This window comes from Sinocyclocheilus anshuiensis, unplaced genomic scaffold (genome assembly GCF_001515605.1).
Source record: "Sinocyclocheilus anshuiensis isolate Anshui unplaced genomic scaffold, SAMN03320099.WGS_v1.1 scaffold1673, whole genome shotgun sequence".
Classification (NCBI taxonomy): Eukaryota; Metazoa; Chordata; class Actinopteri; order Cypriniformes; family Cyprinidae; genus Sinocyclocheilus; species Sinocyclocheilus anshuiensis.
The window spans coordinates 114,714-130,159 of record NW_015538012.1 but is presented as its reverse complement, the minus strand read 5'-3'; the positions used below and the strand labels follow the sequence as shown (position 1 = coordinate 130,159).

Below are 15,446 nucleotides of genomic sequence, written 5' to 3'. Positions count from 1 at the left end.
TCTCTTTCTCACACACACACACACACACACACACACACACACACGTCTGGTTTGTTACACATACACACGTCTGGTTTGTTACACACACACACACACACACACACACACACACACACACGTGTATAGCAGACAGGAACAAACACATTGTGGGCGTAATGTCTACAAGTGGTCGACTTGGTAGCTTAGTGGATCGTAACCACGCCCCTCCGCATGTCCCTCGGCCAATAGGATTGGGTGTGTCTACGGCTTGTGGCATTAGTTGAGTAGATTTCACAAAATAAACCACAGTGCTATGACTGAACCTTCAGTGTTGCACAATCTGAAAGACTTCACTTTGTACTCTACAATAGGCCTGTTGGAATCATTTCTAGTCGTGAGGAGGATGTTTGCATGAGTGTATAAATGTGGTTGTTTATAGGTCGGTGGTTTGAATAGATGCAATAAATCAGAGCATTTATTTCTGCTATGCAAATCTTTTAGATGGATTGTGTTAATGACCAGTGGATTTACCACAACCTTTCCAATCATCTGTGGTTACTAGATACGAAATTAAAATAAACAAATAAATAACAGTCTAATTTAGACTGATTTGCTAATGAACCATTAAGACCACATTGTGAACCAGATTGACTGATTCATTCAAAAGAATGACTCAAAGCAATCATTTGTAATGTTCACTATGTGAGCTTGTTTTACTCTACAGAAGAGCAATATCCAGCTGATTAAATATTTAGAGCTGAGCGTAACTACAAAATGCATCCTCACTTCAGACATTTCCATTGCTTTTTACTCTTTTGCATGGTTGAAAAGGTGATTTTAAATTCCTAGCTACTTCCAAAATACCCTGAAATTGCTTTTTTGGTCTAAAATAAGGTTATACGTTTGACTTGCACAGTTCTACACCATGATATGATGCTCTGATATTAGGCACTGAAACATTTGTAGCATACTATCACCAGTAAATGAAGGCAATTTTATAGATGTTTAAGTTTAAGTTTATTTCTATACAATTATGTTACACATATCCATACACATATTTACACATATAATACCTGCTCAAAAGGGAGTGGAAAAAAGTAGAACTTATTTGCTCCCACCCCCAATTAATTCCCATATATTACACCATACGGTTGCTGCCATTGTCTGTTACTAATAATTTATGTGATATTATAATAGTTATATACAAATACCCAAATACAATATGTCCGTCTCAATAATCACAATAATACATTATAATAATCCTCATTATCATAAACATTCTAATATGTCCCAGTATTTATAATAATCATGTAATATATAAAATATAATCATATCCTATTATATTGTTAAATCACAGTTTTAAAATAACAATAATATTTATAATAAACATTAATATCTGCTCTCGTCATTATCATTATTATTATTTGCTCAGCTATGTAATCGTATCCCGTTCTGTTGTAATTATATCACCATTTATAGTATCAATATTAATAGTAAGAACAATTATGATCATCCCTACTACCGTTTTTTATACAATAACCATCACCCCATAATCACAATCCTTAGAACACCAAGATCCCTCCCTCAGCCTTATATTTTTTCAACACCATTTCTTTGTATCTTGATTTAAATAGGTAAATATTTGGGCATTGCTTGAGATGTGTTCCCAAACCATTCCAAAGTTTGACACCACACACAGACACACACAAACTTTTCCTGGTGGTTCTCACCACCTGGACTTTAAGGTTCCCACATCCCCTCAGATTATAGGCCCCCTCTCTTCCTGTAAAGAACTTTTGAATATTGCCCGGTAGTTCATTTTTGTTGGCTTTATACAAGAGTTGTGCAGTATAAAAATCAACTAAATCAAAAAGTTTTAATAGTCTGGATTGCAGAAATAATATATTTGTGTGATCAAAATATCCCACCTTATGTATGATTCTAACTGCACGTTTTTGAAGTATGAAGAGGGGATGTAGTGAACTTTTATAGTTATTGCCCCAAACTTCTATACAATAAGTTAAGTAGGGCAAAACTAATGAACAATACAATATATATATAATGCATTATATTCCAGGGCATATTTAACTTTATTAATTATATAGATACTTTTGGATAATTTACCTTGTATGTATCTGATGTGTGTTTTCCAGCTTAATTTACTGTCAATAGTTATCCCTAAGAATTTAATTTCTGACACTTTTTCTATTGCAACACCATCTATATTTATTAATACTTCTGAGTTTTCTTTATAATTGCCAAACATCATTACTTTAGTTTTATTTAAATTCAGAGATAATTTATTAACATCCATCCATGTTTTTAGTTTTACTAATTCTTTATTTACTATATTTATAAGTGTATTATAATTATCACTAGAATAGAATATATTAGTATCATCAGCAAATAATATCAGTTTCAATAATTTAGATACATGGAATATGTAATTTATATATAAATTAAATAACTTAGGACCCAATACTGATCCTTGTGGGACCCCTCAAGCAATGCCCAGACACTGTGACGTAAACCCGCCCAACTTCACAAACTGTTGTCTTTCAGTTAAATAACTTTTGATCCAGTTCAAAGCCACTCCCCTAATGCCATATCTTTCCAGTTTATTGAGTAAGATTGAATGATTGAGTGTATCAAAGGCTTTCCTTAAATCAATAAATATTCCAACTGCATATTTTTTTCTGTCTAGGGTGTTTGTGATTTCCTCCACAGCTTCAATTATGGCCATTGATGTTGACCTCTTTGCTCTAAAACCATACTGACTTTCATTTATTATATCATACTTATCTATACATTTTTCTAATCTATCGTTAAATAATTTCACTAAAATTTTTGAAAACTGAGGTAGCAGAGAGACAGGTCTATAGTTATACCCCATACCCCTTTAATATTATTTTTGTTTTCATTTAATACATTTTTATAGTATAATTTCTTACTAGTTCTTATTATATTAGTCAATTTATTTTTATATGATTTATATCTGTTTTCACATTCTTTTGTCCTTAATTTAATAAATTGTCTATATAGAGTATTTTTCTTTTTACAAGCATTTTGTAAACCCTTAGTTAACCATGGACATTTTATACATTTATTTTTGTAGTTGATTCGACGAATGGGACAGTTTTTGTTATATAATGTGCTAAATATTTCTAAAAAACTATTGTACGCTCTATCCACATCTTTCTCTCTGTATACAATGTTCCAGTCTTGTTCCATTAAGTCGTAATTGAGTGAATTAATTGCTTCTTCTGTCTTTATATGTTTATATACAGCTTTTTGGGGAGTTTTGTTATTTTTATAATCGTCATCATACAATGTGAAGACGGTCAGTTATGTCACATATCATTAGGCCACTGACATTAGTGTATTCAATGTTATTTGTGAAAATATTATCAATGAGTGTGGCACTGTGTGAAGTAATTCTACTGGGTCTAGTGATGGTTGGGTATAAACTCATACTGTACATCCTGTTCACAAATTCATCTGTTATTTTATGTTTATTTGGATTTATCAGATCTATATTATAATCTCCACATATGAATAGCATTTTGTTACTTGTTATAGAAAATATTTTTTCCATCCAGTCAATAAATGACTCCATACTTGAACCCGGTGACCTATATATACAACTTATAATAATATTTTTTTTCTTTTCATTGTAAATTTCAATCGATATACATTCTATTATATCATTTATTGTTAATGTCATCTTGTCAATTACTTTAAACTTAAAATTTTTATGGACATATATAGCAACTCCCCCACCTGCTTTGTTTACTCTGTTTATATAATTGAGGTCATAACCTACTAATTCAAAATCAATTCCTTTATCCTCATTGAACCATGTTTCAGATATTGCTATAATACTGAATGGATGTATAAACTGTTGTAAATAATCTTTGATAGTATTGAAGTTTGTATAAATGCTTCTGCTGTTGAAGTGTATGATTGAAAATTTCCCTTCTGAGTTGATACTGTTGTTATAATCATCTTCAGTAAAGTAGTTACAGCTAATATTGATAGATGAGAAAAACATGTTATCGGGGGCTATTTCATCTTCCAAGTCTTGTTCATTATGCTCAGTGTAATCAAATGATTTCAGTTCCAAGTGTTCATAGTTCAGAATCCTTTGTTGTAGCCCTATGTCGTTAATGTCTCTTGAAGTAAGTGAAATGTGATTGGATGTCATTGTGTTGGTGTACACAGTTGTTGCTGGTTTTTTTGGGGGGGATGCTTGTGATTGTTGTATTCTACACCCTTAAAATAATATATTTATAGCTGGGAGTGCATTATTGGGACAGATGAGATGGATGGGGAGAAAAAGCACGAGAGAGAGAAATCAATTTTGTTGAAACAGTGACACACTGCACTTGACTGATATCTTTAACCTGCTCAAGAAAACACATCCTTATTAAAGCAACAGCACACATTTAAATGCACGAATCAAACTCAGATCTGGTAATTCTCTAACCGCACCGCAGAATTTTTTATTCCTGCTCAACATAAAAGTAGAACAAAGGCTCAAACGCTCAGCGCTAGTTTTACGCCACCACCCTCTTTTTTTTCCCTCTCCCTCCTCGTCATTTTCTCCCTCTTCTGTATTCTCCTGTATTCTCCTTCATCACTCTCTCCACAGGGTGTCTGGAAGAAGGCAAGGAAAAGACAACAACAAACGACTGCATGTCAGACAGAATGAATGGTAGAAGAGAGAGAGAGAGAGAGAGAGAGAGAGAAACACACCCAAACAGGAGCAGGAAGGCGTTGAGAGGAGAAAAGACTGAATCAGCATCCACCACAGCAAGAGCTGCTGTCTAGATCACTGCTTCTCAACCGCTTTGGCTTCAGGCTCAGATTTTACATTAGAACACAGAGTGGCAACCCAACGCAGACCCAAAATTGTTTACGATGCAAAAGTAAATGAGAATGTCTCTGAAATACAACATTAAATGGTATTAATCTTAACTATAAACTGGCCATTTTCCTGCAATATATTAAGATCAGACTAACCACAGGCTCTTCTTTGTAGTTTGGAGTGTTTGGTTGTCGTTTGAACTTTGATGGCCTTCTGAACTTTTGACTTTCATGCTCTCAGGAGCCAATAATTCACTAAACAAAGCACCAACCATGTTTGTCCTCACTGAAATTGAACCCGTACCAGTATTTAATGTCATCTGGGTCATATTTTCTTTTAGCTTGGGTAGTTTTGGTCATGGTTTCTGAGGATGAGGGCATTTGGACACATGATCCTTTGTCATACTGAACTATAATGAAAATATTTGACAATAATAACGAAAAAGAACAGACATAAACTGTCTGAACTAAAGATTTTGCTACTCCAAATGTACCTTCTGTGCCTCTGAAGCACGTTTTCTTTTCTGCTGACGTCACCAAGTTCATATCAGCTGGCAAAAATATAATCCAATATCAAACCTAACTTTTAATGATCCAGTCAATCAAATCAAGTCCCATCCTATATTATTTCCAACTCAATACACAGTCAGTCATCACTGTCAACACATGGCTTCATGTTGCGTTAGACTCAGTCTGACATTTATATAACCCGCTGTAACACAAACACAGTGTCTAACCAAATCCAAAAGTCATCACACACGTGGCTGGTCATGTAGCCTAGTTTGTATAAACTGATGTTAAATATACAAAGAGAGCAGTTTAGCAACTTCAGCCGGGAATTATAGACTCAACAGGAATTTACAGCATGACAACGATACAGAGTGAAACATATTGGCATTTCATTCATGAATTAATTTGTGGTTTTGAATTAACCCTTTAAACAACTGGACAGTTCTCATTCATTTCTACGCACTGGTATTTTTAGTTCACATCTCTCTTGTTCAAAATGTTGGACTGCTTGGGTTTTCCTGCCTTCAGTGACTAATCAGAGCACAAGCCAATAGCATCTGAGCACAGAATGTGAACATTTCATTGGTTTGAACTATTGAATGAACATGCACTTCACTGAACAAGTCACTATATTGAATGTGAATTCAAAGACTCAGATTGACACTGAATGAATGAGCTGTTTTGCTCGTGAATGAGGATCTGCTGATTTAAATTATACTAAGGGTAATAATACTTGTTGTCGGTAGTGAACGGCACTGCATTACTATGGATGCTCATTTCTGCCACATAAAAAAAAAAAAACGTTTTGGTAAATCAAATTTAAACAAAAAAGTATTAAGTCATAATTTAATATGAGATAAAAGTAATGATTATGACAAAAAAGTCATAATTATGATATACTGTAAAAAGTCAAAATTATAAAATCAGTTATAACTTATCATTCCACTTTCAACTAATTTTAACTTAGTAAGTCATAATTCTGGCTTTTTATATCAAAATAAGATTTATCTAATAATTACATCATTTGTAGTTTAGATTTTTTCATATATGGCGGAAACAGGCTTTCATAGATTTTATGCTCATTTTGGTTTTTAAAGACTGACCAACAAATACAGTATATTTGTCTTCATTGTAAACAGCATATCTATTGTTTTTACATTTAAAACCTAACCTTTTAAATATGTTTTTGCTTGAAAAGTATGCTCATGTTATATGTATTTAAAATAAACATGATTTGCTTTGACATAACTTCATATTGTACACATCTTAAACAGACGAGAATGACTAACAAGAACATCCAAGAGGCTGCTTTTGCCTCAGTCCTGAATAAATCTGAGCTAGTCCATTGATATTAAACAATCAGAGTTCTTGTGTAGGTGGATATTTTTTATAGACTGTGTATATCACTCAGATACTTTTAGAACATGTGTGTGTGTGTGTGTGTGTGTAAAGCAGCTCCCAGAACTCAGTCGCCAAGACTGTCTCACTCTGTCTGCCTCCTGTCTGTCTCTCCCTTTCCACCTCCACTTTCTCCCTCCCTCCTTCTCTCTCTCTCTCTCTCTCTCTTCTTCCCTCACTAAACTCACATACTCTCTCTTTCTCAGTGTCGCTCACACACACTATGCTTTTTCTGTATGTCTGCCTCCAGACTCCTGTCTGGAGTCAGACTCTCTCGGTGTCTCTACACTGACACTCCTCTCCTCCCTCCCTCTCTCTCTTCCTCTAGCATCTGTCCCCTCCTCTCTCCCACCACAGTAAGATGAAAAAACGAGAGAATTAAACATGAGCTGCCTTTGAACAGACAGAGAGAGAGCATTTGGTGCAGATGGGTTTAATCGTTGCCGTTCTTGCTAAAACAGCAACAACACACACACACGCACACACACACACACACGCACACATGCGCGCGCACACACACACACACACACAAAACAAAGAATCAGAGAGGATAGGTAAATGTGTTTGACATTGACTGAGAGTACGTCTGTAGATTCTGGCGGCTGGAAATGTGAATATGAAGAGCAGGAATATGCATTTGTGTGTGTGGAAAGCAGGCAAAACCCTCTTGTTCCCTTAATAAAATACTGATGAGGGCTTGGATTGCTGAATGTCTTCTCTATCTCTGTCTCTCTGTCTCCTCCGGGTACAAAGCACAGAAGCTGACACAACAAGGCTTCTTTCTTATACACACTGAATAAAATTAAAGGAGGCATTTAGTCTAAGACCTCCTTGTCAGTTTCATTACAATAAATCAAGATATTATTTGTGTCCCTAATATGAACTCTTCAGTACGGGCTAAGCTGTAAGACATAAGGGTAGTGGACACATTCAGACAAAAAAATAAAAAAATAAAAATAAAATAAAAAATGAAATAAAGTAAAATAAAAATATTTAGGACAACAGTCACTGCTGTGTGCTGTGTGATGATGTGTGCTGTGATGAAAATTTAAATTATATAAACTATAGGGTGGTTTCTTCATACATTCTGATAGTAATTGTGCTATTTAAATATAAATAAAAATGTGGAGTTTATATTTTTTCCTACATGTCACCCATAAAAAGTTCTCATTACAGTTGATTACAATTGGACCTCATAGTCGAGCAAGAGACCTGATATTTTGCAAAATATTTAATATTTCTTTTTAAGCACTGTATTATAGAATATATTAATTAATGTATACACCAAAAGTCTAAAGTGTCCGAAACAAAAGTGTAGCTACCAATCACAGCAATTGCTCCCGTTTCATTTCGAGTCGAAGACTTGCGGTTTAGTGAGAGAGAATAAGAATCAGTTGTGAAATCCATAATGGCTATGAAGGATTCATTGACTCATTGAGTCTGTTTCAAACCAGCAAGGTTGAGGCTGTTTTATTAATCTTTTTGACCGACTCATAAAAAAAAATTAAAAAAAAAGAAAGTTCACAGATGAGTCATTAGTTTGTGAATCGGACATCATGGCTCATGCTGAGTTTGTAGTTACACACAGGAAACAGTGGGGTGCACTCTAATCAGATGATATCTAAATCTCACATGGGACACACAAAAAGCTTTCCCAAGAAGATTTTAAGTTGCTTTTGCATTTGTGGCCATACATTTTCGTATGTTTTGCGCATGACACGTCAATGAAATTTAAAATTAATACAAACATCTTAACAGCCTTATTTGCCTTCACTAGTTCATATTAAATGGTCCTGTGATGTAACAACTGAATAAAGTATAGACAATTAAAGTCATAAAAGCTGCATTCACAAAAATGAATGAATAAAAGAATTAGCAAATAATTAGAAACTTACAGCAGTTTTATATGGAGTACAACGTCACACAGGACACGTCAACTTTCCAAATATAAAACAAACACAAACACATGCATGGCACAGAACCCATAGATAGCATGTGGGGAAATGTGTGGCAGCAGTGACCTGCCCTCCCTTTGTCTGTCTGTCTCGGCATTTCTCTCAGACACATGTGCAGTTATGTACAGCTGACCCACTTAGAGCTTTTAAAAATGGTTAAAATCACTGAACTTGCCCAAGCAGAGGAGAGGCACAAAACAAGGTTAGACTCTCCACACCCTGCTGGGAAGACTGCTGTGGATGTGTGTGAATGTGTGTGTGTAGTGTTGGTATGAAATATTTTCTCCCATGTATATAGCCAATCCACCACCCCACAATTTCAGCCTTGAAGGAAGGACATGAACACACAAACAAGAGAGAAAAGAGCGATACATACATATACATACCAACAGGGCTGAGTGGAGATCAGTGTTGTTATTGTTAACTAAAATGAATGAAATAGAGGTGTAATACAATAAATGATAAATATTAGATGGAAAAATTAAGCTTACTAAAACTTATTTCAGTTAGTCGCCAAGGCAACATTTATAATTTTCAAACTAAAGTACTAAAATTACTGAAATAAAAATAAATTAGTGCTGGGCAACGATTAATCGCAATTAATTGCATCCAAAATAAAAGTTTTAGTTTATTTAATATATGTGTGTGTACTGTGTATATTTATTTCTCTTCTCAGGTAAACATTTATTATGTATATATATATAAATATACACACATGCATGTATATATTTAAGAAAAATATATTATGTTTTTATATTAAATATTTTTATATACAGTATATAAAAATATTTAATATAAAAACATAATATATTTTTCTTAAATATATACATGCATGTGTGTATATTTATATATATATACATAATAAATGTTTACCTGAGAAGAGATGATGCCAACCCCCCAGAAGACCTCAGATGATGCCAACCCTCTGACAGCATACAAAACTACCAAATTTTGCTATAAGTTTGATCGCAACATACCTTACATAGTCGCCACTGATAAACTACTCCTAAATATAATGTAAAAACTTTAATTTTCTGTAAAGCTGCTTTGCAATGATTTGCATCGTGAAAAGTGCTATACAAATAAACTTAAATTGAATTAAATTGAAATATACACAGTACACACACATATATTATGTACACAAAAACTTTTATTTTGGATGCGATTCATCGTGATTAATCGTTGGCCAGCACTAATAAAAATATTAAAAAACTAAAAATAAATAAATAAATAAAATACAAAATGATGTAACAAAATTACTAAAACTTGCCAAATGAAAATGAAACTGAAAATATAAAAAATATATAAATTTAAGCTAAATTAATAAATACTATAACAGTATTTAAATAATACTACAATAACACTGGTGGAGATTGTTTATGGTGGGAGATTAACATTTAATCCTTCAAATGTTCAGTTATGTTTTGTGTCAAGTATACTTTGAAAAAATGACTGCAGTTTGATATGAAAATTCTCAACAGAATCTTTTTATATCAACATTTCTGATTTCATTCTTTCAAAACCAAATCATCTGAGTGTCAACAACTCTATATTTGATGAACTTTTAGGAGAGATGAAAGTTGATATTATAAACAGTAGAGGCAGCACAGTTCCTCAACCCCTATAAATTCAACTCTCTCCACCATTCAACCATGTCTCCACCGTGCTTTGACATCACTCACATGCTTTCCTTCTGACCTCAGATTCACTGAGTCACTTAAACATCAATTTGGCACTAGAGAAATGACATCAAAAATGTCTCTAGTCACATAAACCAATCAGCTGAAGCCACACCTGAGGTTCTCCAGCAACCACTTAAACACACAGAGATGTGGAAAGAAGCAGCTATGCTTATATGACAGCACACACCACAAAAACAAATCAGCCATGTTTATAGCATGTAGGCTTCGTGTGAGAGAGTGTGTATATTCAGTACATGTGGTCAAGTGTCCACTGCTGCTGTGAGGGCAAATAAACCAACCAATCTCTCTCTCTCTCTCTCTCTCTCTCTCTCTCTCTCACACACACACACACACACACACCGCTAGGGTTATCCAATCTGTCACACCAAGGCACAGAAGACAGCAAAAAGGGGGAGAAAAGAAGCACAAAGAGACAGAGTGAAACAAAGAATTTGTCACTGATGTCAAAAAGGCAAGTAGAGGAAAGGATAAAAGGATTTTTCATATCTAGGTAACTGGAACTGACTACAAACAGACAGCAAGATGAGGAGAAAATGTGTTTGTTCTAAAATCTCACATAGAAATTTACTTTCTCGACGTTTAACAACTCTTGTCCCCATCCTCGTCTCTCTCTTTCTCGCTTCTTCCTGGTTCTGGGCTTTTTACAATAAATTCATCGCTCTGAAGATTTTTCTTACTTTCCATAATTGAGGAGTGTCAGAGAGGTTACAAAGATAAAAAAGGCAATCTCACTTCTGCTTCTGAGCACACAGACAAACAGACTTCCTCCACAAACTGTAAGCATGACAGAGAGAAGAGAGAGAGGTGTTCAGTAGGAGGAGGGGATCCCCACTTGAGTCAACGACTACGAGAAAGCTGCTCCTGCTGGGAAAATACCTGTGTTGCTGTATATTTCTTGTGAATCATGAGTCTTGATAACAATCAAACTTTTGTTTTCTACCCGTTTATGCTCCTCGAGGAAATAGACGTACATGGTGTGTTTATTATAAGACGCGCCACACAGTTTTACCAAAACAATTACAAACACTTTCCTATTTAGTGGTTACTTGTGTAAGTTTATTCATTTAGTTATATATACTGTAATTACATATTATATATTTTTACATAAATATATCATAAGTGTAATATGTAAAATGTAAAATTTTTTTACATATTACAAACAGTAATTATAAAAATCTATACTATACGTGATAAATATAAATACATTTATTAAAATATAATTTGTATTGTGTGTATTTATATATATATATATGTATATATATATATGTGTATATATATATTAAATACATTAAATATATTTATAAATGTTAATTTATAACTAATAATGTTTAATTCAAAATGTCCAAGATTAGAAATTACTAAAAGATGGACAAAAATCTAATCTCATATCATAAACAAAAATCATTGTGAGTTGAGTTGTTAAATGTGGTTTTGAATAACTCTGATTGTGTGTGTGTGTGTGTGTGAGTGAGAGAGAGAAAGAGAGAGAGAGCCAGTCAGTTTGGGGGGTAGAAGTTTTGAGTCCCTCTTTAGTTTGCAACCATGCATGCCAAGACACTAAAAGAAACTGGCCCCCTTTTCTCTTTCTTCCTCAATCTCAGTCTCCTCTAAAATTCATTATCTTTCATTGGTGTGATGAAAGAGAACTACTGGGCTGAAAGAGGGGGACTCTGTCTTCAAACAGACCGCCACGCAGGGAGACAGAATGCACAGCGGTACTTTGAAACTCTATAGTCACACACATTTACACACACTGCCTTTCTCTCTTTAGCATGGAAATACAAACACACTCACACACACACAGTCATAAAGCCTCTGCTCTTTACTGCGTAAACAAACACACATACCCTCACTTAAGAGCAAAAAAAAAAAGAAAGAATAAAACTCAAGTTTTCTCTCAGGTTGCACAAAACAAATAACTTAAAATGTGGCTTTTTTCCTTCTCTTTTTTTGATTCAAGAAATGATATTTTTAGACATGATACACTATCAAAACAACTAAAAAAAAAACAGTATTTTTGTCCCTATCCTAATTAACAGAGATGGACTGAGCATATTCAGCCTCTTAGCATGAATGCTAATCACTTACAAAGACTCACATTCCTTCACTCTCTGTTCAGCTGTCCATTCAATTAACCTTTGGAGCTTCCTAACTTGCCCTCCTTATACACACATCAGAGTCGGAACACCCACTCCCCTCCCTTCCCATGGCACACACCACAGGGTGCCTACTCCATTTTTCAGAAACAGTCTCCCCCTGTATGAAGTGAGCATACCCAAAGCTCCACAAGCTAATGGAAAAACCAGGGATGTAATTCCCTCTTCTTGTATATTTTGATTTTAATTTCGTAATTTTAGAAGCCCTGCTGTCTAAATGTAATTCTTTTGTCTCTTTTATCAGTGTGCTAAATCATCTGTCGACTCTATAAATCAAGAATTATGAAGACAACACAAATGCATCACAGTCTGAGGAAAAACAACTACAGAAGTCATCTATTGCCTGTACTTAAAGGGAGAGTTCACCCAAAATGAAAATGCTGTCAGTAATTACTCACCCTCATGTCGTTCCAAACCCGTAAGACCTTTGTTCATCTTCGGAACACAAATTAAGATGTTTTTGATGCAATCTGAGAGCTTTTTGACCCTGCATAGACAGCAGCGGAACTACCATGTTCAAGGTCCAGAAATGTAGTAAGGACATCATTAAAATAGTCCATGTGACATCAGTGGTTCAACCGCAATGTTATGAAGCTACGAGAATTATGCAAAACAATGCGTCTGCAAGAAGAGGAATCCACATGTATGCATTGTGGTACTGTCGTGAATGCGCGTCGAAGTCTGACGTGGAAGAGAAGAAATAAGTTATTTTTATTTTCTTTGCGCACAAAAAGTATTCTCGTAGCTTCATAAAATTACGGTTGAACCACTAATGTCATATGGACTATTTTAATGATGTCCTTACTACCTTTCTGGGCCTTGAACGTGTCAGTTGTGTTGTTGTCTATGCAGGGTCAGAAAGCTCTTGGATTTCATCAAAAATATGTTAATTTTTATTCCAAAGATGAACTAAGATCTTGTGGGTTTGGAACGACATGAGGCTGAGTAATTAAATGACAGAATTTTCATTTTTGGGTAAACTAACCCTTTTAAAGTAAAGTGTCAGTCTCGTGGCTAAACACATCAAGTTAGACACAAAGAAACCACAAGTCCTGAAGGTAATGAAAATCCTTAAGCTCATATCAAAAGTCGAGTTTTATACTAGCTTGATGTTATTTGTGAAAATATGTTTTGCAACATATGACATTTTACACACAAATTTAACAAGCAAGAAACAGTACTCACATCTCTGCAGTGAGGCACAATACCACCAGCAGGCATCCCCCTTTGCATGTGCTGTGGGAGAAGATGCCCATGTCCTGTGGCTGAGGTGGGCGCCATGGGTTGCATGCTAGCATTGTGGTATCCTCCCACAGCCAGAGGACCCAGCTTGGCCACAGAGGGATTGGGGTCAAAATGTCGTAACGGCTTGGTGTTGTTGAAAGAGTATGGTTCTGGACCCATACCAGCTGTGGTGGTCTTGTTTAGTTGCAGCTGTGAGGGTTTTCCCTGTGCCTGCATTAGGAGCTTGAGGCTACTGGGTGGCTGGTTGGATGTGATGGCCTTGAACAGCTGACTAGACATTGCAGGTGCTTGATTATTTTGCGAGTTGAAAAGATGTCCTTGTGTGGGAGGTTGCGTTCCTGGTTGGCATTGCCCAGCTGGACTGGGATGTTTATCTGGTCGGTAAGGAGGTGATGGTCGAGTGTTGTTTGATGTTGGGGCAACACCAGGAAGATAACTTGCCTGAGAACCTTGGATTGAAGTGCCGGAAACTCCTGGTGGGGCATTTCCAGACAGAATGCTGTTCTGGGGGCTGAAAGGGGGCTGAGCAATTGCTGGGCTGGCTAGCTTTTCTGGCCTGTAGGGTGGTGAAGGTCCGGTGGATGGGGCTGGAGCCATGCTAGAGATTAGAGAACTCTGGGGGCTCTGAATATTTCCTGCTGGGCTGAAGGGCTGCTGATGAGGTGATGAGTTAGGCAGTTTATCCCCAGGTCGGTAAGGTGGAGAGGGACCAGCCCAAGACGTACTCTGCTGGCCCAATCCAGACAACCCCGACTGTGCAGGTGGGGGACCTGCACTGTTGTTAGAATGATGCTTACTATTCGATGCTATCTGCTGAAGCTGTTGAGCCCGGGACACATCATGCCAGTTAGATCCGGGCCGGCTCGATAGGGCGGCAGAAAGCATGGGTGACCGTGCTTGATTTTGCCCTTGTGAAGAGGAGGAGGACAGGGGTGATGCTGAGAGTGGAGACGGAACTGGTTTGGAAGGATGTGGTAGGGTATATGGTGCCCCAGCAGGACTTGGACCAACTTGAGGGGACCCAGCTTGAGAGAAACCGGGGGACTGAGTGAGGTGGGCCTCCAGGTGTGACTGTCTCTGTGGAGACCTTTTAGGGGTGCCATTACCTTCTGGGTGGACAAAACCTCCAGCTGTACTTGCCTGGTCATCACTTTCTTTTCCTAAGATCTTCTCAATGTCAAGCTCTGGTAAAGAGGGATCAGGGTTCTTTGTAAGTTCATCCAAAATCTCCTGCAGCTCTTGTTCCACTGAAGGAGTGGCTGAACTCCCATTTGGGTTGAAGTTACTTGTCAAGCCCCCTGAGCCTCCCCTGGTGCCTGGTGTTGATCCAGGACTAGCATTTGGGGGTACGGAATATGGAGAGCCCAAATTATTGTTGTTGCTGTTCAGTCGATTAGCTTCCAGAACACCCCCCTGGATGCCCATTCCAGAAGGGAATGGGGGCTGAGGGTAGCTGGGGCCCATGGCCAGGGTGACATCTTCCAGACATAGTCGTTTGCCACCTCCCTGGGTCATAGACGTGTCAGAGACCCCGTTTAGTGATGCAGAACTCTCGACAGCACCAGACAATTTCCTCTTCAGAGATCCTGGCAGCTGTGGAGACACAGAGAGACACAGCCTTGTTATCACAGCAA

At 36.6% G+C, this 15,446-nt stretch overlaps 1 protein-coding gene across 1 annotated transcript in view; it reads right to left on the bottom strand.

Moving 5' to 3' along the window:
• The window catches only part of LOC107677977 (trithorax group protein osa), a 72,586-nt gene that overhangs the window by 14,881 nt on the left and 42,259 nt on the right, over positions 1-15,446 (bottom strand). The window contains exon 2 of the mRNA XM_016473057.1: positions 13,753-15,405. Coding sequence (XP_016328543.1) covers positions 13,753-15,405 — 1,653 coding nt within the window. The remainder of the gene's footprint in view (positions 1-13,752; positions 15,406-15,446) is intronic.